General features: G+C 43.8%; 1 protein-coding gene across 2 annotated transcripts in view; it reads left to right on the top strand.

Annotated features, from left to right (window-relative positions):
* Positions 1–22,573, top strand: part of PIK3AP1 (phosphoinositide-3-kinase adaptor protein 1) — a 110,802-nt gene that overhangs the window by 38,372 nt on the left and 49,857 nt on the right. The window contains exons 1-6 of one of the 2 annotated variants that reach the window (XM_046655304.1): positions 1,200–1,482; positions 13,147–13,283; positions 15,561–15,705; positions 17,371–17,513; positions 17,638–17,770; positions 19,810–20,006. In XM_046655304.1, the coding sequence (XP_046511260.1) occupies positions 1,458–1,482; positions 13,147–13,283; positions 15,561–15,705; positions 17,371–17,513; positions 17,638–17,770; positions 19,810–20,006 (780 nt within the window). In that variant the 5' untranslated portion in view covers positions 1,200–1,457. Of the gene's footprint in view, positions 1–1,199; positions 1,483–13,146; positions 13,284–15,560; positions 15,706–17,370; positions 17,514–17,637; positions 17,771–19,809; positions 20,007–22,573 lie in introns of those variants that run through there. The other variant, XM_046655303.1, reaches the window with a different exon arrangement.

Here is a 22,573-nt window from a genome sequence, read left to right as displayed (position 1 = left end):
TGGGTGAAAATAAACTGCATTTTGTGGCCTTCCCCGCACAAAGGCCATTTGTCTGTCCTCACACCAGTAAATCCAGACATCAGTGTCTGTTAGATTAGAATTGATTCCTGAACCAGGAAACCAAGAAGAGCCTGTTTAAAGACTAATTATTAATGGCCTCCTTACAAGCCTGTGTCTTTGCCTTTTGAACGAAATTTACATAGAGAGAGGAAGCATATTTATAAGTGTCGGAAAGAGTTGAAGAAAGAGGAAGCCTTCACGAGGGCTGTGGTATCTCCTGCTTTGTTAGCAACACTGGGGTTTCCTGAACGATGAAACAGGGGCCTGTGGGCCTCCAGCCATGAGAGCCCTGGTGGAGAGCTTTCTCCCTGGCAGTGGCCTTTGGAGTGCAGGTATGGACAGTGCTTCTTAAGGATCTTGATAAACTTGGCCAGCACAGTGTACTTGGTTGGAGCAGCTCCTGAGATGCTGGTCCAGGATAGAGGTGGGTTTCCGTGGAAACTGTTTCGCGTGGTGGGGAGCAGATTTTTTCCCAATCCTTCCCAGATTTATCCCAGAGACTGGTTAAGGGAACTTCAGTCTATGGCCAGGAAGCAGCTCTTCCAGGGGAATTATTTCCCTGTTGGGGTGATGTTTCCTGAGAGTAGCTATTCCTTCAATCTGAGAACTGGATAGGAGACGGGAACTTTGAGTTCTAAATGTGGTTCTACCATTGAACCAGCAGCTGATGACCTAGGGCCAGTCAGTTCATGTTCCTGTGCTCCCAGCTTTCCCTTTGCAAAATGGAGATAGTCATAGCTGTCACACGTGCCTGGGGACGCTGGAAGGAACAAATGAGAACAGATTAAAAAGCTCTGAGGCACTGGATGGTGCAAGAATTCCAGATAACCCTGGGCTTCTTGGATGAGAATGGAGCAACTTGGTTCTAACACTCAGGAAAGCTTCCTGAAGGTTGAACTTGGAAGAAGATTGGAGGGTGGGAGGGCTGCAGGCAGATTTTATCATCCGGGGGACAAGGGTGAGCTCCCTCTCTCATTGGTTGTCGTGACAGCCTCAGCTGTGGGGCTATTTTTGTTTAAGCTGAAGAGCGTGTAGGGTGAGTTGGGGAGGGGAAGGGAAGAACCATCATCCTTTGCTTTAAAACAAAACAAAGCAAACACTTTGAACAGTTCATTTAGAGCGAGTAGGTGGAGGCTGGATAAGGGTGTCAGAGGCCTGAGGTCTCCTCTCCTCCAGTCCTCCTCTCTTATCCTGGACTTTGAGTACCTTGAGAAGGGCCAGGGGAATTCTCTGGTAAATGAAGGAGAGACGGTTCCTTGTCTATGTGAGCTGGAAAAGACTGAGGTTGATGTACAGTAGATTCTTGACCCAGAAGCCTCTACCCAGCACCGCAAGTTCACCGATGTGTAGTGAAACCAGGCAGCTTCAGGAATCTGCAGCTGGCATGGAGCATCTGGATGGCAAAGCAGGTTGGATGTGAAGGTGAGCCAGCCTGAGCTGGGAAAGTCAGCAGCACTGCCTGCCTCAGAAAGTCAGCATGGGCTTGTGGGAGGAGTGGATTCATTCTTCCTTCCTCCTTTCTATTCCTTTCTCCTTGTTTCTGGGGAGGCAGAGTGGCCACCATGAGTTTATTTAAAGTCTGAGTTGGGGATATGTCCAAAGGACTCTACCTTACCTTTTTGGCATCATGAAGATGATGATAAAGGTGACAAGGACAATGATTGATGTTACTTTAATGGACTCACACTAACACTGCTAAATAATTGTCACCTCCTGCCTCCCCTGACTTTAATGCCAGTAAGACATGTGGTGGTTAAAAGTCTGGCATTCTACTGACCCTCTTAATATCATTCTGACTGATGACTCTATGTGACTTTGGGGCTAGCTGGTGACTTGTGGGTTGGTATGCTTGTCACTGTGTTGGGAGCTTTTTAAATGAAATGGGTTAGTTGGATGGGAAATTCAATACCCATTAACCAAGGTGGGTGAACAAGGGGGAAGAAAGACCCATGTGTGATGACTAAAATGAAAAAGCAGTCTTGATGTTTGCCGGGAAGCTGGGGGGGTGGGTGGGGGTTGTTGAAACTCAAGATCTGAGTCCCACCATTGCTAGCTTCTCGCCTCCCCCCATGAACCCACATGAATTCGCAGTGGAGCAAAAGCTCTGTCATTTGGAGTCACACATTTGGAATTTGGGGGCAAGGTCAAGTATGAAGTCTCCCTTTGTGCTTTCTAAGGACACCATAATAGCCATAACACTGATTTTCTAAGCTAATAGAGATTGTGAACAAGATAGACAGGAGAAATGTTTAGCCTACTTAAGAATCATTTTTCTAAGCATTTTGTGAACCATGCATGCTTGTGGTATACTTTCAAACATCAGGTTAATTGTAGCATCTTATTTGCTGGTGAAAGCGAACAGAGCAGGATGTTGGCTTGGTAACACTTTGTTAGCCACTAGTTTGTGTTATTTTATATACTTGAAGGCACTGCTTGCTCAGGGTGTGAAGGGTGGTCAGCCGCTCACCTCAGTTCTGACTAAGATTTACAAAAGAGCTGATATATCCTGTCTGTGGCCTGGAATTATTTCAAAAACAAGCAAAGAAAATTTTTCAACTTTTAGAAAAATACAATTACATTTTCAATCTATATTTTACAGAATTTCTTTTTCTCATGAATACTGTTTGCTGACAGGTCTTCAATAAACAGACCGAACTCCTTGAATGGCATTCAGGGTCCTCTCTGACACCCAGGCTCCCCTGCCCCTCCCCCCCATAGAAGGTGACCCCCCATGGCTTCCTGTAGCGCAAACACATCATTTACTCTCATGCCTTTGTGCCCTTAATCATACCTTTATCTCTGCCAGGAAAATCCTTCCCACCCACGTGTCAGCATTTTCTGTGCTTTTCAAGGCCCTTGTCAGTTCTTTGGGGATGTCCTTCCTTCTTTGATCTTCTGGTGGCCATAAACTGTGTTTTATAAATCCCTGCTTATGCTTCGTAACGTTTTGTTTTGAAGTTATTCCTGTTCTCATTTATCTCTGGAAGTTGGAGAGAAGCTGTTTCTCTCCTGTGTGGTCCCCCACCATCAGTGAGGACAGAAATGGTCTCACCCTTACATTTCTTGGGGGGCCTAGGAGAGGCTTTGAGTATTAACAAATACTCATAGATACATAGATAGGCAGTGAATATTTGTTGAAGGAATAAAGGAAAGAATTACAAATTATTTTATTAATTAAATGGAAAATATACCTTTTTCAGAGAAGGATGGTCTCGGCATCCAAGTGCTATTTGACTTAATTAAAATAAGTTAACTAGTCTTCTTCATCCTTCAGGAAGGTTTTCTCAACTTCTCTAAATTTCTGTTATATTTTTCATGTGTCAGCACTTTTATAAACACTTAGGAAGATAACTCATTTTGGTTAGTTGTGTTTATGGCCTTGTCACGCAGGTTCGTGCTGGCTGGTAAGCTATCACATAGTCCTCTGTTTTTTCACATGGAGCCTCATCTTCCCAGTTCTGTTATAAGCTCCTTAAGGCCAAGACTATGGAGGATGCCCCTGGGACCTGTGTCATACATGTTTAGTAGACACTTGCCAGGTGATTAGGAAGCTCAGGTTTCATAACATTTTATGCCTGGCTTTGGGGTAGATGTTGTTTTATGATTTCATCATCGTGGCTTCAGTAGGATGGATGAGAATCGTAATAGCTGAGAAATTTTCATCCTGGGTGGAAAAGCCTCCAGAAGGTTCTCCAGACCTCAGGCAACTCTCTATATTCCTGCCCCATCTGTGCGATGGTTAAATTGGGTCACCCCCACAGAATACAAATGCAGAGGGAACATGGCCTCTTGCTTCCGTGGACCCCTCTACCTAGGTTGCTTGGCTATTCATTTCTGCATTCTTCCAAGAAATCTTTGACTCTTCTTCACTCTTTCTTTTACCGGCCACACTGGAAATCTTGGACACAAATTGATGGTCTCCTCCTACTTCATTCTAGCCAGCCCAGAGACGCACATGGTCCTGACTGGCCCCCAAGACCGTTTCTGTTTCATTCCATTTTTGGCTAGATTGGTGGAAAGCTCTTAATTCTCAGTTGAAATTTATCTCCTTAATTTCCTTCTCTGCTCAGTTTCTTTTTCCTTGTCATCCAAAACTCAGAGAAAATAATTCAACATGTTTGTCCTGAAGATCTTCTTCTTCCTTTCTCACCCTCGCTTTAGCTTATTTTAAAAATCACTAGTAAACTTGGCTTAACAAAACGGAAGCACTATAGCATAATTCAGCTTTTCTCAAACTTCAGTCATTTGAGAATCATCAATATGGTTTTGGTTTATCTTTTTTAACCGCTTTTTAAAGATTTTATTTTTTCCTTTTTCTCCCCAAAGCCCCCCGGTACATAGTTGTATATTCTTCGTTGTGGGTCCTTCTAGTTGTGGCATGTGGGACGCTGCCTCAGTGTGGTTTGATGAGCAGTGCCATGTCCGCACCCAGGATTCGAACCAATGAAACACTGGGCCGCCTGCAGCGGAGTGCGCGAACTTAACCACTCGGCTATGGGTTCAGCCCCTTTTTTAACCGCTTTTTGAGATATAATTCACATGCCATGCAATTCACCCATTTAAAGTGTAGAATACAATAGGTTTTTGGGGTATATTACATTATCAATTTTTAAAAATTGTGGCAAAATATGTATGACATAATGTTTGCCATTTTAACCAATTTTGAGTATACAATTCAGTGGCATTAATGACATTCACAGTGTTGTGCAACCATCACCACTATTTCCAAAATTTTTCTGTTGTTCTAGTAACAATATTTTTGTCAATTCATATTTTTTTATTTAAGTAAATTTATTTTAAAAGGAAACTTTGCCACCCAGTATCTCTTGATATAAAAAGAAGGTAACTATAAAAATAAACACAATAAAAACCAAATAGTGGGGACCAGCCCCGTGGCCGAGTAGTTAAGTTCGCGTGCTCTGCTATGGGGGCCCAGGGTTTCGCTGGTTCGGATCCTGGCCTCAGACATGGCACCGCTTGTCAGGCCACACAGAATGTGCCCTGCCCCACATAGCACTACCAGAGGCACTCACAACTAGAATATACAACTATGTACTGAGGCACTTTAGGGAGAAGAAGAAGAAGAAGAAGAAAAAAAAAAGATTGGCAACAGATGTTAGCTCAGGTGCCAGTCTTTACAAAGAAAAAAACCAAACAGTGATAGTAACTTCTACTAGATGCTCATGCCTACAGAAGCCTGTGGGATTAAGGCCTTGTTTTCTCTGGGGTGCAAAGGGAGATAAGCATGTTAAAGAGACATTAAAAGTCATCCTCTTACCAAACTGAGGCTTTCTTCTTGATGGAAGTGGGATTTAAAGAGTTGAAAAGGGACTGCTTTCTTGCTGTGCGGCTCAGTGTCACTGAGCATTTGCCATACACTTTGGGATCGTCTCCTGCACCCCAGGTTATGGGACCACAGTGTGGGAAATGCTATCAGAGGGCTTGAAAGCATGGATTGGGAGGCCAAATTTCCAGTCCACAGTGTGCACTGTGTGACTTGGACAACTTACTTAAATTTCCCTGGTTTTCTCATCTGTGAAATGGGCAGAATTATTGTAGTTGTGATAAAATGGAATCATGTATGTTAAGGGTTTTGCCTGGTTCCTGGCATATAGTAAATGCTCACCATTGGCAGCTGTGGTTATTTTTAAGAACAATCTTTGTTTATACTTTTTCCAAAGCTTAGCATTACTTTGTAAGAGGAGTTAGTTTGTGTACTCTGAAAGAAACTCTCCAAGATCAGCAAACACCACACTCAGGCCCTCTTTACCAACCTGTCCCACAGGCTATCAAAAAACTGCAGTCCCATCTGAGTGCCAGACAATGTGCAGGGAAGAGGCAGTAAGCACTGTGGTCTGAAAACTTATTTGGAAAGTAAGAGAGTGCAGCCTTGGGTCAGGGGCCCCTCTAGCCTGCGGGACCCTGGCTGGTTCAGTTGATGTTCAATGTCTCTTGACTTAAACCCCATCCTTGGAATGTGCCTGTTGACCCTGGTGGCAGGTCACAGCATACCTATCCAAGGTGGCATTGCTCAGAACAAGGCAGCACCACCAGGCGTTGATGAGCAAAATCTCGCGTCATGTCTCATGAGCTGCAGTCACAACCTCAGACCAGGAATAGCAAGTGACGCTGCTTCCTGCCCTGGACCACATCCATCAGGGAGGCAGGGCACACACCTGGGGGCACATTTCCGCTCTGCCCTTTGCTTGCTTGGTGCATGACCTCGGCCAGGTCACTTCAACCCTTCAGGCACAGTATTTCCATCTGTAAAGGGGAATAGGATATTATTTCCTATCTCACAGCGTTGTTGTAAGAATTAAATGACATTAAGACTATTGAGCAGTCATCATGGTATTCAGTAATTAACTTTTATCATGATCACTGTTAGTAATAATGAGTCTGTCATCAGCGCTGTCACCGGTATGAGCTGCTCCATGTGGCTTGGTGTGGCTCCAAGTGCATACATATACACATTTCATTTAAAATTCATAGGTTTTTTTAGCCTAAATATTCAATAGACTCCCTTGTAAAGAAAAAAAAAATGAACCTTTAGTATTGACAGATTATTTTGATGTTGTTTAAATATGTATAAACATATTCACCTCCTTATGCTTCTTGTTCTTTCCCAACTCCGAACACAAAACAAATAACCAAGACGCAAATATAGGTATAAAATAAATCAAAGGCAAACTGGCGACAGTTGTTTTGTCATAGGCGATGCTGGTTTACTGAAGCAGCTTCGTGAACACGGCACGAGGCCATGGTGCTCTCTGAGGCTGTTGAAGGGCTGCAGCCCCTTGTGTCATTTTGGGCCGTGGATCTCCCAGCACGTTTCTCTGCATGGAGTAGTGTACGGGGAAACCTTCTTGTGTTCACTTGGCACAAATGCCTCATGTATGTATCATCCTGCCCCCTCTCTTCTTTCCTCGTTAGCCCCTGACATTCAGCATAGCATGACCTCGCTGCAGAATGATTGCACACACACACACACACACACACACACACTCTAAATGCAGGCACCACAGTCCTCTGGCAGGATCCAGTTATAAGATGGTCATCCAGATAATCTGGACTGTCTTTGCATCCCATTTTTTAAAGGCATTTTCATCTGAAAGAAAAGCCCAAGCACAAATTCTCGTAAGGATTATGTCTGAGGACTTCTGGCAGATGCCAGTTTAAAAAACATTGATTCACATCCTGCCTAGATCCCCAAAGTATTCAAAGCAGCCTCCAAAATTAAACACAATATAGAAAAGAGAAATAGACAAGACCAAGGGCCTGAATGAGAGTCTAACAGTGGTTAAGAACCAAAACTGTCACTGAGCAACCTGGCAGCAAGGGCAAAAGGTGAAACACACCATGTTTGCTTGTTCTTCTTGTCTAACAAGTGAAAGCAGGCAACTTCTCCGAAGAGACAAACTTCCTGCCACTGAATTCAAGGAGTATTTGCCACATAGGTCCTTTATAGGTGAGACTTGGGGAGCCAGAGGCATGAAGAAAGTCTTTTTCTGTAATTTCTTCAGAGCTTCTCTAGACCTCATAAAAGCTGAGAGGATGTCATTACATTTTAAAGGAGTGAGGATTCTATTGGTGCCTTAATGATACTTTACATCGCAGAGGCCCCTCGGAGTTTTCAGAGTGCCTTCTCTGAAACGTGTTATTTGAGTCTCAGGACAGCAAAGGTGGTATTATGTTCAAGATGGGGAGGAGTTGAGAGGGATCTACACATTCAAGTAGGAAAGTCTGGGACCATCTCACTCTGTCAGGTGGGTTTCAGTGGTGCTTATGTCTGAGTTGGCATTTCCTTCAAAGGAAACTTTGAATCTGCTGCAGTGCTTGGACCCTGGCCCCAGTCTCTAGTGCCCTGTGGAAGAGGCCGACGTGGCTGGAAGAAACGTGAGCGCTGGTGCTGTCAGTCAGTGCCACCAGAATCACCCTGCAGAATGAATGGCGTCCTGTCTGACTTCCTGAAATGAATTAGATGCGGGGAGCTGATTCGTTTCAGGTGACGACACAACCAGACCTACTGGAAGGAATTGTTTCTATGGCCCTCTGGACACTGCAGAATGTCGCCCAGGTGCTACCCAGTTAGGATCCCTCTCACTTGTGCCAAGCTGGTGCCAATGTAGCCAAAAGATTCCGTTGCTGCTTTTCTCTTCACTTCTCCCCCATTATCAAGTGCTTTCTCATTGTGGAAAATATGAAAATTCCTGAAAGATTGGAAAGAAGGAAGAAAAGAGGGATGGAGGGAGGAGCCACACACAATCCCACCACACATTTTCTTCCGACCTTTTTAAATGCCATTTTCTTTATGTAATTGATATCCTACACTATAAGATACATGATTTTATATCCTTTTTTGCTTAACATAATTCGTGAGCTTTTACTTAAAACTCTTTGAAAATAATATTTTTAATATTTTTTCATCAGATTGTTTTCTGTTTTTCACTGATAGAAAGGATGACTTAGCAGACGTCTTCGAAGATTCATTATCTTTGTACATTTTGAACATTAATTTTCCTCCTTAAGAGAGATTTCTAGAAGTACAATTATGTGGCCAAAGGTATGAACATTTTAAAGACTTTCTTTCTCTGTATATGGACACATGACTTTCCAGAAAGGTACCAGTTAATACTATTCTCAGCATCAAATGAAAGTTTCTGCCCTGTCTCACCTTCAAACATTTCCTGATTTGAAAATGTAAAATAGCAACATGTTATTCTTATTTGCATTTCCATGATGACTAGTGATGATGAATGCCATTTTATCTTTTTGGATGGGGAGGTAATTTGTATTTCTTCCTTTGTGAATTATCTACTTATTGGGCTTTGGGCACTTTTAAAGAGATTTCTATGACCTCTTCATATATTAAGAAGATTAACCCTTTGTCCTATTTATTTCAAAGTTTTAGTTTGAAACCAGATTTTGATTTACTGTTGGATATTTGCCATTGGTAACAGCTATATGGAGATGTAATTCACATAACGTAAAATTTACCCATCTAACGTATACAGTTCAGTAATTTTTTTAGTATGTTCACAGGCTTGTGCAACTGTCACCACAATCGATTCTAGAATATTTTCATCAACTCAAAAAGAAACCCCATGCTCTTTAGCTCTCACCATCCCCCTCCAAGTCTTTCAGCTCTAGGCTACCGCTCATCTACTTTGTCTCTATCACTTTGCCTATTCTGGACATTTCATATTTTTGGAATCATAATATGTGGTCTTTTGTGACTGGCTTCTTTCACGCAGCATGTTTTCAGTGTTCATCCATGTTGTAGCATGTGTTGGTATTTTATTCTTTTTTTTTGTGGCTAAATAATATACCACATTTTGTCTATCCATTCATCAGTTGATGGACATTTGGGTTATTTCCACCTTTTGGCTCTTATGACTAATACCTCTATAAGTATTACAATTTAGTTTTTAGGTTTTTAAAACTAGTTTACTAAAATTTTAATTCATGTCATCAACTCTATTGCTTGTTTGGATTATCTTTCTTTTGATTGTTTAAGATTAACAAATCTTTTCCCAAACCAATAATAAAATTTTCACCTTTTTAATTTTCAAAATTTGTTTTATTTTATTTTTGATTTCAATCTATAATCCACCTAAATTTTATTTTGGAGTGTATGAAAATTAGGAAGAATCTAATTCTCTATCCCTCCACCCTCACCCCAAATAGCTCAGTTTTTCCAGCACCATCTGCTGAGTCATCCTTCTCACCGGCCATTTTCTTTATTCTGTACTGATTTTTTTTTTTTTAAGATTTTATTTTTCCTTTTTCTCCCCAAAGTCCCCCAGTATACAGCTGCATATTCTAGTTGTGAGTGCCTCTGGTTGTGCTATGTGGGATGCCGCCTCAGCATGGCCTGACGAGCAGTGCCATGTCTGCTCCCGGGATCTGAACCCGTGAAACCCCGGGCCACCAAAGTAGAGCACACGAACTTAACCACTTGGCCACGGGGCCAGCCCTAGTACTGATTTTTTTTTTTTGAGAAAGATTAGCCCTGAGCTAACATCTGCTGCCAATCCTCCTCTTTTTGCTGAGGAAGCCTGGCCCTGAGCTAACATCCGTGCCCATCTTCCTCTACTTTATATGTGGGACACCCACCACAGCATGTCTTACCAAGCGGTGCCATGTCTGCACCTGGGATCCAAACTGGCAAACCCCGGGCCGCCAAAGCAGAACGTGTGAACTTAACTGCTGCGCCACCGGACCAGCCCCTATACTGATTTTTAATGCTTTCTTTATCACATATTAAGTTTTTATGAGAATGAAGCTTGATTTTTGGGCTGTCTATTGTATTTAGTTGCTCTGTTTAATTTTTTATAAATTTAATATAAAATAAGACTACCCTTTTTTGTGTTTTAAACTTTAGTAGGAGACATAATACCTATAGAAATGGAATTTTCCTAGATAGAAAAGTTGAATATTATAAAGAAGAACATGGTTGCAACCACAATTGAAAATTCAATGCAAGGAGGGGTGTACAGCTTCTGCTCTCAATTTTATTTGAAAACTGAGGAAAGTTTTCCCCATGATTATTGATTTAGTCAGGTTTTCTACAAATATTGAGACAATTTTGGTAATTTACATTTTTCCATAAAAATTCTATTGAAAATTTCAAAATTCCTAGCATAGAGTTTTCATATCAATGTGTTTCTAAAAATTCTTCTCTGTATCTGTCCTTGTCGTCTCTTTCTCACTTGGCTTATTTGTATTTTTTCTGTTCCTTTCTGAGTTATATTTACTAGGGCTTTGACTCTTTGGTCAGCAGACGAATGGGTCAGTAAACTGGCAGAAATGAAGAACTTTTTCTTTGTTGAGGCCGTGGTAGACTGTCCTGTGCATCTGTCCCAAGGAGATTATACTGTATAGTAACCGGCAAGGGTGGGTGCCCACCACCCCAGCCACGCAGGATAGTCTCGAAACAATTCTGGAGTAATGAGTAGTTCTGGAAGCTTCTTGCAGTTTTAAGGAACTGATGGAATGTTTTAAGTCAATGGGGCTATTTTCTCATCCAGGAAGAACCTCAGAAATGAAAACATGGGATGTCCAGGCATCTAATAAAAAAAACTTGAAACTTGACGTGATGTTACCCAATTATTAAGAAGAAAAAGATTAATTATCACTGATCTTTTTGGCTCTTTCCTTCACAGGCTCCTGGGGTGGGTGGGGGTTGCTTGGGTGGCGTGTACGGCCCTGTCTGTGGGGATGGGCCTGGCCATATTAGAAATAAAGGATCAAGGAGGGAAGGGTGTGGGGAAGGGCTGATCTGGTGGAGAAAATGGCAGCCTTTGGTTAATTTGGCTTGGAGAGCAGGGAGGGGAGGAGACCACTGCACTTAGCTTTTGCAGGGGGATAATTTGCGTTGAGGGAGAGGGGAGTCAGGAGGATTGGAAAGGAAAGGAGAGGTATAGGAGATTGATGGCTCTGATGCCTGGCGAAAAAGAGTCTCATCCTCCATGGAACTCTCAGGTTCCTCTGCCCCGTGTCTTAGCACTAAATTCTGCCTGGATTCCTGTTGTGCAAACAGGGTCAGAGGCCTGGCTGCTGCACTCAGCTGGGCCTACTGGAATAGAGTGTCTTGGGAGAAATCATGGAGAGGGGAAGAGCAGCAGGAGTACGTTCCTCACTGCCCATCACACTCTGGGGCTGTGTGTAGACATAGCTCAGCACAGATGTCAGGCTCTAGGATGGGATCCCTGTCCAAGGCTGTGGGGCTTTTAAGCTGCATATCTGGCAAGGCTCAACCCTCCCTAAGATGAGCAGGTTCTGGAGGTCCTTGTCTCACAGGTGTAGCAGTAGGACATGGTGGCGCCTTGGTGCCCTAGCCCTGCTCCCCGACCTCAGCCTTCATGGTTATGGGAGCACAGCCTCTCCCCTGGCATGAATTGGGGTCTAGGGTACAAGTCTGTGGTTACAGCTTTCTGTGGAACATATCAGTGGCCTGACCCACTGACTGCCCAGCGTTCTGTAAGGACTGTTTGCCATGAGCTCTGCAGGAGGCCAGCTCCTTTCTAGGAAAGGCAGGCTGCAGGAGTCAGCCAAGCTAACCTTTACCTGTCACCCCAGCCACCTTTTAGATTGTGGGCTCCGTGAAGGAAGGATTGATGTCTGATTCATCCTTATGTCCTCTCAGGGCCTAACATGTTTGGCTGGCTCTGTCAGTGGTTTAGGAATGAAGAAGAGCAAGCCCAAGAAAAGGACTGGGTGAAGCTTTGCTCTCCTCTTAACAATTCTTGACCATTTTATCCTTCTTGGAGGTTATCTGATGAAGCTTTGGACTATCTCCCGGAAAGCATAGGCAAACACACACACATGTGCACACACAGAATCTTGCACACAGGTAGCCTATCAAATGATGGACCTTGGCCGAGAGTCCCTACCTTAGAGCTCTGGTCCGTTCCACTTACACCATCTCAGCATCATCTCGTTCTATGCCATGCCCCACACATCTGCACACCCCTGCTCACCTGCTGTGAATCTGTGCACACTCTAATCTTCTCACAGTAGAGCTGTTGGCTGTGGCACTGAGCTGGACCTGGCTACACTGATCTAAGATTTGTTGAAAATGGTTGCTTTTCATTGTTCCTCCAGAAGGGGTACATTGGCTCGCCATGACCTTGAGGAATAGTGGCTTCCCGGACAGCACAGGTTTTACTTGATGTTCAAAGGATGACCTTTAAGTGGACAGCCCATTCTTGACCCCACCTTAGGAGAAGGCACCTCCTTTTCTCACAACCCCCAAAGCCAGCCCTGCAAGAAGTCTGGAGGTAAAGCTTTACACGCCTATTGGTTGAGACTAGACTTGCCTCAGACAGCAGCCTGCATCAGACTTTTTGGCTTTCCCCTCCACCATCATCCTCTTGCTGTCACCCTATCCCTGTGGCCTACATGGTGGTTGACTTTTCCCCCATTAGATCCTCTTTCATGATTTCCTGAGTCACTCCTTTCAGCTTGTATTTGTTTGACATTCAGAGCCATTTCCTATTTGGTAATGTTTGGGGCCTGCATGGGGTGGAACGTGCGCACAGTTCTTCCTTCTGTTCCCGTTCAGCCGTGTTCTCTATCTTCCAGATTCTGGCTGTGACTCAGTCACTGACACTGAGACCGAGGACGAGAGGGTCCTTCCCTACTCGAAGCAGCAGAGCCTGCCGCCGGAGACTTCGCCTGGGAACCTGATGGTGGTGCAGCCGGACCGCATTCGCTGTGGGGTAGGCACTCCCGGGGCTGGGGGATCCATGTCAAAACAGGGGCTTTGGGTTTTTCAATGCATGTGTTGTGGTAAGAGGAGCGGGGTTCTCCTATTGCACCTCAGTATAACCCTAGCCTTCCCATGGGGTTTCCCCTGTACATTAGCTGCCCTGGGAACCCCAGTGCCTGAGCCTTGGGCACACCTCACTCCTTTAAGTCAAAGAGAGACGAACCCTGGAATGTATGTGTTGTCAATCTAAGATTTTAGTTCATGAATCAAAAATTTAGAACATGTGGGAGACCAGCAGACATGAGCATTACAAGACACTTCTGCCAACCCTGAGTTAGAGTCCTGGGTCTGTTCCTGCCTGCCTAGCACTTAGAGGAAGGAGAGGTGGGCATTTTGAGACCTTACTTCTCTGTCAGCTGGACACTGGCATGACCCAAAGGAGTACCTGGAAGCTTGATGGCTGAAATTTGCTAACCAGTAGTGCTTTCTAAAGGGATAAGATTAATGCCTAAGCATAATGTGACTAACATATTCAGCAGTGGGACATATATTAACAGGTGACACGGATGTGATGGACAACTGAGGAGCCATTTTCATTTGAATCCTACCATAGTATTGATAGTTTTCCATTATATTTCCTTTCCTGATGAAAAATGTGTGATATTAGTTCAGAGCAGCAAAATGCTTCCCTGTGGACACAAGCCCTTTGCTAAGATTGCCACTGTGGGCTCCTTGAGACAAGAGGGTGTGAGAGCTGTGGCAATGGGAAGTACTAGCTTCCTTGCGCTTGTGAGTGGTTTTCTGTGCAGCCTGAGGCTACGAGGCATTGGGCAAGGACTCCCTATGTGGGCATTGCAAACTGCTGCTTTGGGCTGGTTTGAACTCATGGACATATTTGGTTTGGACTGCGCAGTGTTTTAAGAATTAGGCATGAAAATCTGAGATCAGGTTGGTGGGTGCCTGAGGTGAGGAGATTTGGAACTACAGAATGATGCCCTTCGCATGCCTCTCTGATTTCCAGGCTTCTGTTCCTTCTCTCATCCTGGCTCCCCACTAACCCAGGATTCTCCTTGTTGCCTACTCTAGGTCTCTGGGTCCTAGCATGGCTGGGCTGGAGTTGGGTCCTGGCTGTCAACAGGGGAGACACACTCATTCTCTTGGGCTCCCCATGCTCCCCGGGAGAAGGAGCAGGTGGGACAGGGCTGGGCCTGCAGCAGGAACCTGGTCAACCACAAACTCATTGCACTCAGCCTAGCAGCCTCCAGGAGCCAGAACATGCCCCTCCCTTGCCATGTGAAATCATGGCCCTTGTCATGAGGGGCTACTACTATAAGGACTTTATAGCAGAATCTGAGGATGAGCACTTGGGGATTCACTACTGCCAGAAATCTCTCTGTTTCCCCTGTTTTTTGGGGGGCCTATCCTTACCAGTTCAAAGTCTTGAAAGGACCATTCTCCAGCTTAACTAGCACGGTAAAACGACATAATCCCATTTGGCAGGTTCAGCAAGAGATCTCAAAAATAGCTGTTATAAAATAGCTGTTCAGGTTGCTCACTACCTTGGAAAAATTAATCCTTCAATAAATTTTATTTATTTATTTATTTATTTTTTTGTCCATAAAACAACAGGGGGTTTTTGGTTTGGGGAACAGCATAAGTTGCAGAACCCAGAGGGCTTCTCCAGGCTGGTGCCTCTCACGCTGTGAGGTGCATGCATCACCCAGGGGTCTTGGTAAAATGCAGACTCTGGTTCAGAGAGTGCAAGAAGGGCCTGCGATTCTGCATTTCTAACGAGCTTCCAGGGTATGCCCTTGCTGCTGGTCCCTTGGCCTCAGTTTGAGTAGCAAGGCTAGTCTAAAACTGCTCCTTCAACTATCTGTGGTGAAGAATATTTTTGCTTTCTCTAAATTTTCAATTCTGCCATGGACCAATGCTTTTGTAAAATACAATAAAGACAGAAATGCCATAAAAATGAAATAAAAAGACATATAAAATACAAGCCCAAGGTTTTTAATAAAATTATTTTTAGGTTCAGCAGACATAAATTACTCCATCAAATTGCTATAAAGGTTTATAAATAAATGTTCACTCTCGGTTTTTCTACCTTGTCTTGTTGGGACCCGTGGCAAACAGTCACTGCTCAGCACTGGACCACAGACCCCACTCGGCTCCGGAACAGCCTCCCTAGACAGAGCTGGGGCTGCAGGAGCCGGGCAGACCCTCTGGCCCAGCACCCTAATAGGGGCCCCAGGATGGAGAGGGGACGATGACTGGTCTTCTGTTCCAGGCAGAAACCACTGTCTACGTCATTGTGAGATGTAAGTTGGATGAGAGGGTGACGACAGAAGCAGAATTTTCTCCTGAGGATTCTCCCTCCATAAGGGTGGAAGCCAAGCTGGAGAATGAGTACACCATTTCCATGAAGGCTCCCAGTAAGTAGCCCTGTTTACCTCCGGAAATTGGGCATCGTGTTTGGGAAGAGGCCTCCTCTTGCTTTCCTTTACCTGTCCTGTCTTTATTCAGCAACTGAGAAAAGCGACATGTTGCAGAAACATAGATATATCATGGGGGAAAAATGGATATATTAAAATGTTATCATTATAAAGTTCACATATTAACATTTTTTGAAATTAGAGGAAAATAGGCAAAAAGTCATCTGACACCCTACCACTCAGTCTCATTTGCCTTTGTTCATAATCTTTAAAAATATAGTTGTTCCGATAGTATCTATTACCTTATATTCTATTTCTCTCTATGTAATCTTGATTTATTCTCTCCCCTCCATTTACCCTGTGATATTAGAGACTTTGTAACTTTCCATTTTATAACATATTTTTTCTATTGCAAAAGTAATGTGTGTTCAATACAGAAAACTTGAAGACTACAGTAACCATAAAAGAAAGTAGGTAGAAAATTACCCATATGCTCATCCCAAGGGAAATCACTGATTTCTGTATTTTTCCACATCTGTGTTCATAGCTTCATATTGTTTTGTAGCCCACTTTCATTACCTGGAAATACACTATGAGTATTTTCATGTTAATAAATATTCTTTTACAATGTGATCCTTAATGGTTGCAAGGTAATCTGTTGCATAGATGCACCATAATTTATAAGACTAGTTCTTTGTGTTAGACCTGTATCTTATAGCTATAATTTTTGAAGCTGTGTAATACTCAGTTGAATAGAAGTAACATCTTTTAAATTTCATTTCCTCATTGTCACATATTTATATGATTTCTGATTTCTGATTGTTTTAAATTATGATATATTGAGCATCTTTATGCATGCAGAGGTTTTCTTCTTTTGTATTTAGGATGATTTCCTCAAGATGGAATCCCTGAAACAATGGATATTTTTAAGGGTCCTGAAAAATAGTGCTTAATTGCTTTCTGAAATATTACTACTATCAAGTTTATTTGCTATCTACTATCACCGACGCTAGCCGTTACCATTTTAAATATTTTTGCTAATTTGATACATTTTAAAAAAGTAGCCCATCGTTTTAATTTGCATTTCTTTGATTACTAGTGAGGTTGAATATTTTTCCATGTTCTCTACTTGTCGCATTTCCTCTTTTGTGAATTGAATCTTTGTGGTTGATGTATTTTTAATTTTTTCTTTCCCCCTCAAAACCCCTTCCTGTGGTGTAGAGCGAGAGAGCATAGTAATGACAGCCGCAGAGCAAGTGAATCAATTCTGCTGGCCCGGTGTGGCGGAAGCACGGAGTTCTACATGCCAGGATCCTCCCACCTTCTGGTGACCACTGGCCTTTATATAAAGTACTTAAACTCAACTCTTCTTCCTGTTTATTGCAGCACTAGGCCTACAGTAGAGAACAAAACAGATGCAAATCTTCCAAAAATTAAATTGCAGACCCAATGAGGATAATTCCTCTGACTCAGAGGCCTCCCGTGGGCTAGTCTGCTCACCTTCTACTTCTATCCTTTCCTCACTTCCCTATCTCCCAGCTCACCTCCAAGATCTTTCTTCCAGCCCCCAATTAATTTCTTCACCATTAAGAGGAATCCATGAACACTTTGCCCTGGACCCTTGTTCTTCCCGGGCACTTTCATAGTATCTTTTCTTCTGTTCAGACCTTTCATCTGGGAATGTTTCCCTGAAGATATATTCCGGGGATTTAGTGGTGTGTGAAACCGTTATCAGCTATTATACTGACATGGAAGAAATTGGGAATTTGTTGTCCAATGCCGCGAATCCTGTGGAGTTCATGTGTCAGGTAAGGATGTTGAAAGGAAACCTGAGTTTTCTGGATGTGTAGTTTCTGCTCACGCTTCATCAGCCTTGAATCTGCTGGATGGGAGATAGCAGGGTTTAAAATCTATCTTTCCTTTTGTATTTAGGCCTTTAAAATTGTGCCCTACAACACAGAGACGCTTGATAAACTGCTAACTGAGTCCCTGAAGAACAACATCCCTGCAAGCGGACTGCACCTCTTTGGAATCAACCAGTTGGAAGAAGAAGATATGATGACAAGTAAGTCAATAGTCAAACCTCGGGAAACCCACAGTGGGTTGATTCCAGTTTGTTGGTTTCACCATCCAGGCAGGCTGTGCTCATATTTTCTGCTGGTTCTTGCTCTACAGTTCATCCTGTGAGAAGGATTTATTCTTCACTGGCTAGCCAGAGATTCTTCCAAATTGTAAATCTGAATAACTCACTCCCTTGCTAAAAACCCTTTGTGGTTCTCACTTGCCTTCTAGATTAAGTCCAAACTCCTTAACCTGTTTATAAGCCCTTGCTAGGGGGCTCCTGCTGTGCTTCTGCCCTCATCTCTCTCCCCTCTCTTCCCTGGCTTCCGTGCTCTGCTCTAGGGATGGCATGAACTTCTTTCGCCCAGTGAAAGTTCCACCCTGCCTCTTGCCACCTCAACTCATGGGAATATAGTTTCTTCCTGTCCTTTTTGGTCGCCATTCACCTGGCTAGCTTCTCTTCACCTCCCTGCAGCAGCTTAGGTAGCACTTCCTCAGGAAATCCTTCTTGAACCTTTGGTAGGTCCCATCTATGTGCCACAGACTCCCCTAGCATCTTGGGTGTCTTCTGTCCTAGCACTCCTCAGCGGTGTCTGTCTGCTTTGCTAGGCTGTCAGCTCAGTGAGGACTGGGGCTGTGTCTGGGTGGCTCTTGTAGGCTCGGAAAAATATTTGTTCGATGAGGGAGGAGTGGTCTTGTGTGCACTGTGACATGCTGGGAGCTGGGAGACCACTTGCATGGGGATGGTGCCTCGTGTGCTGGACAGGATGCTTGTTATGGTGCTTCTGTGGACACCACTCTTCCTTCATGCCATGGTTGCACTATACAAATGGGATCAAGTCTCTGCTTACCCTCTGCCTGCGTTCCATCCTTCCATAGCCTAAGAGAACCATAAGGATGAGGTTATATTTCCTTTAAGTCCTTCTCCTGGGGGCATTCTCTCGTTGCTTCTCCCTATTTTCCTACTGAGGAATGTTCTTAATCACTTACAGCAAGTGTATATATTCTCTGTTCTTAAAATCGGGGCTCAGAAGGGAGTTTTTCATAGCCTGACAATGTGGGATCTTGGGGACATTAGCAGATACTTTATCCCAAGGATCATATACTGGTGAACAGGGAGCTGGGTTTGTCTTATAAAAAAAAATAAATATATGTGTTAAATATGTATATAAATACATAAAAGTATATGTATGTATACATATCTGTATCTCTATATACGTATCATTGTTGAATTTAGAAATCAACTTTTATGAAAACGACAAAAAGATTTCTCCCCCAACTCCACAACACAAACATGTCTGTTTTCTTGGTTGAGTTTAACTTGCTGTAGTTAGGAGATATTAGGAGGAGGAGGGGGTCCTGGGGGTCCAAGGACTCTCAGGAGTACTTTGTTTCCCGTGAGTCAGAGGGTTGATGGACATCCTGGGGTTCATGTGCGTTAATACCAACATTCAAAACCTGTCCTAAACAGGAAACTCACAAAATACCATCTTATTAATCCTCCCAGTTCCCTTTGAGATAGTCTGGAAATATTTTCTAGTTCAAAACTAAGGGCCATGAAAAGACTAAGTAACGTACCCAGGACCATTTGGCATAGTTTATGAAACTGGGACTAACAGCTAATAAGATGGCGTTCTTTCTTTCAATCAGCACAAAACAATTGTTTCAAAGTGCTCTGAAATTTACAGAGAAGGTCAAAACATGATTCCTGTTTTACTTTGTGGCTACTATTTAAGCCTTTAGAAAATCAGCACATTTTGAATTAGTATTATTTCTCAGGATTCTCCAATCCTTTTAGAGAAAGAAGGTAGGATATTAATTATTAGATTTGCTAATTAATTAACATATCATTTCTTCTGTCATCTGAGGGTATAATCTTCAGTGGTGAAGGAAGCTGTCAGATGTTAGAGCAATCAACCAGGAAGTAATGATTGAGTGCCAGCTGGATGCCATGCTAGGCTTACCAGTTCTGTCTCTGTGAACAAGGATGCCCTGTGCCTTCATTTTTATCTGTCCATTAAGTTTTCCTTGACAATTTTTCAGATCAGAGGGATGAAGAGCTGCCCACCTTGTTGCATTTTGCTGCAAAGTATGGACTGAAGAACCTCACTGCCTTGTTGCTCACCTGCCCGGGAGCCCTACAGGCATACAGTGTGGCTAACAAGCATGGCCACTACCCCAACACCATTGCCGAGAAACATGGCTTCAGGGACCTGCGGCAGTTCATCGACGAGTATGTGGTAAGGTCAAGGCGGGAGAGCCCCAGGGTTGGAAATGCACTGTGTGGTCCTAGGGCTGCCTTTTCACCAAAGACGTGGTTGGATTTCATCTCCACCAGGTGCCTCTTCTGGCAGGGCCTGTATGTGTGGGCTTAAGAGATGATCCCTGGGGTCACATGGACCTGGATCCAAATTCCTGTACCAAAACTTATCAGCCACGTGACTTGGGGCAAATCATGTACCCTCTCTCTCAGTTTCCTGCTGTGCAGAAGTAAGATAATAATAGTTCTACCCATAGGGTTGTCTTAAAGGATAAAAGGAAATAATATATGTAAAGCACGGAGGTCCACCCTCAAAGAATTTACAGAGACATTTATAGAGTGACGCTGCTGAAGGTTACTGCTGATCCCTCTTCCCCAGTCACCTCCCCACCTGCCTCCAAGGCACCGTGGTGGGATGCTGCCTGCTGTGTCACCTGCTGTCAGGCCCAGGTGAACTGTGTTAGAATTCGTTCCTTCCTTAGCAGAGACCACAATAAAGCTCTGCACCTAGGGCTTCAGGGGGGCCACTGTGAGGCCCCACCTCTGCTGGCAGCTTGTTTCCCTTTCTGAGCCTCTGCCCTTCTTGAGGTAGATATGCCCAGTTTATCTGCTCACCTCAGTTGGAGCCTCCAGATCCTCCTTGATTGTTGACTTCTGGGTCCTTCTTTGAGTGTAATCTCATCCTATGCCTAGGCTTTATTCCGTGCCCTGGTATTGCTTCCATTGTCTTGGAGGCACCTGCCCTTCCTGACTCCACCTTTTTCTGGTTTTCCTCCATCTTCACAATTCACAGCGGGGATGCGAGAATAGCTCAGCCTCTCGTATGGGGCTGTGGCCTCAAAAGTAACGATAAACACAACCCTGTCTTGCTTTCTACTTTCAGACAGGCATGAGACTGATGCCGCCCCAGAAACTTAACTCTCTGCTATGTATTTGACGTTCTACAGGGCAGTGAGTCACTGCGGCATGGAGAGGGAGCTTCCCAAAGTTTTGGGGTGATTAAGTCTGTTGAATGAATAGAACAGCCTGAGTGTCTGTTTTGGGCATTATTGACATAAATGAAGCTAAAAGATGCTCACAGTCCTGGAATATTTACTCAGCTTTACTTTGAAGTCACAAATGTATAAAATGCTATGTTTCATTTCCATGCCAACAGTTTTTATTAAGGACATACTGTGTTCATAGTAATAACTACTATTATTTGAATTTATTTGGTTGGCAAATGCATCATCTCATTTAATCCTCACCACAATCCTTTAAGGTTGATGGTGTTGTTATCTCTCTGAGGAAAAGGGCTTAGAAGGCAGAGTACTCGTGCCTAGGTCACACACTAGTAAGGGCAGACAGGATTTGAACCTAGTTTGATGCTGAAGCTGGGCTTGTTATTCTACTCTGTCTAACAGGGAAGTTTAAAGACGTACTTTCAGTTTGCACTGAAGTTAGTCTGGTTCACATTTCTCATATCTGCTTTCATCTCCGGCTATAATCACCTTCAACCAAAGCATCTTCAGCTTTGCTACCAAAAGGTTGTCCCTACATGTTGTTTATGACCTCAAAGAACTGTCCCATTTCCTCGTTCCACCACATCAAAACCAAATGCCACAACTTGAGTCTCCAACACTTCACAGCTGTCACCTGATCCACTCCTTGGGTCCCCTCAGGAAATCAATAGAGTGTCATTAGCAGATTAGTTCTCTTGGGGTAGTGATGATGAAAATGAGGATTTTTGTGGGTTGCTGCTGAAATAAGGATTGTGAAACACCAGAGTTTCTTGCCAGGAAAAGTTGTGCAGAGGTTTCGGAGAAGCAGCTCCCTGGCTTCACGATCACCTGGAGGTGGAATGATGGAGGCAGCCTGTCTGACTTCAGGGCGCTTCATCCAAGACCATCTCTCCTCTTGGGCACACAGGATATAAGAGCGAGGGGGCCACTCTGGAGACGTGCACTGTCAGGCACCTTGGAGCAGCCTGCTGAGAGGAACAGGGACTAGCGAATCAAGTTCCTAAGGGATCTCTGACTACCCCTAAGTGCAAGAACACCTTGGCTACAGCCCTATTTAGTCTATTTGAATTTCCATGTGGCTGGTCAGTAAGGGTTACACCCTTGTGTGTCTTTGGTTCCCTTTTGAGGAATCACTAGGGTGTAGTAAAAGGTCAGAAGCCAGGATTACAGGCCCTTGAGTAAGGCACTAGATTTTTCTGAGCTTTGGTTTTCTCATCTGTGAACTAGGGAATAGCAAACCTTTCTCAAGCAGTGGTGGCAAGGATGGCATGCGATCATATCGAGGCAAATACCTAGCATGATACCTGGCACGTAACAGGTGCTCATGAGAAGGTTTTAAATCTGTGTCCTGTAGTCATTGAACATTTAACGAGTATCTCCTGTGTGCGTGACTCTGCGCTTAGGGTTGGGGGAGGATACAAAGATTAAAACATAAAACAAACCAAAAAAGGCTCGAAGACTGGCCTCAAGGAGCTTTCAGTCTGGAGGGAAATATAGACGTACACACACAGTTGCAACCCTGACCCAGGTGAACCTTTACCTGGCT

This window comes from Equus quagga, chromosome 2 (genome assembly GCF_021613505.1).
Source record: "Equus quagga isolate Etosha38 chromosome 2, UCLA_HA_Equagga_1.0, whole genome shotgun sequence".
NCBI classification, from domain to species: Eukaryota; Metazoa; Chordata; class Mammalia; order Perissodactyla; family Equidae; genus Equus; species Equus quagga.
This window is presented reverse-complemented; position numbering and strand designations above follow the sequence as displayed.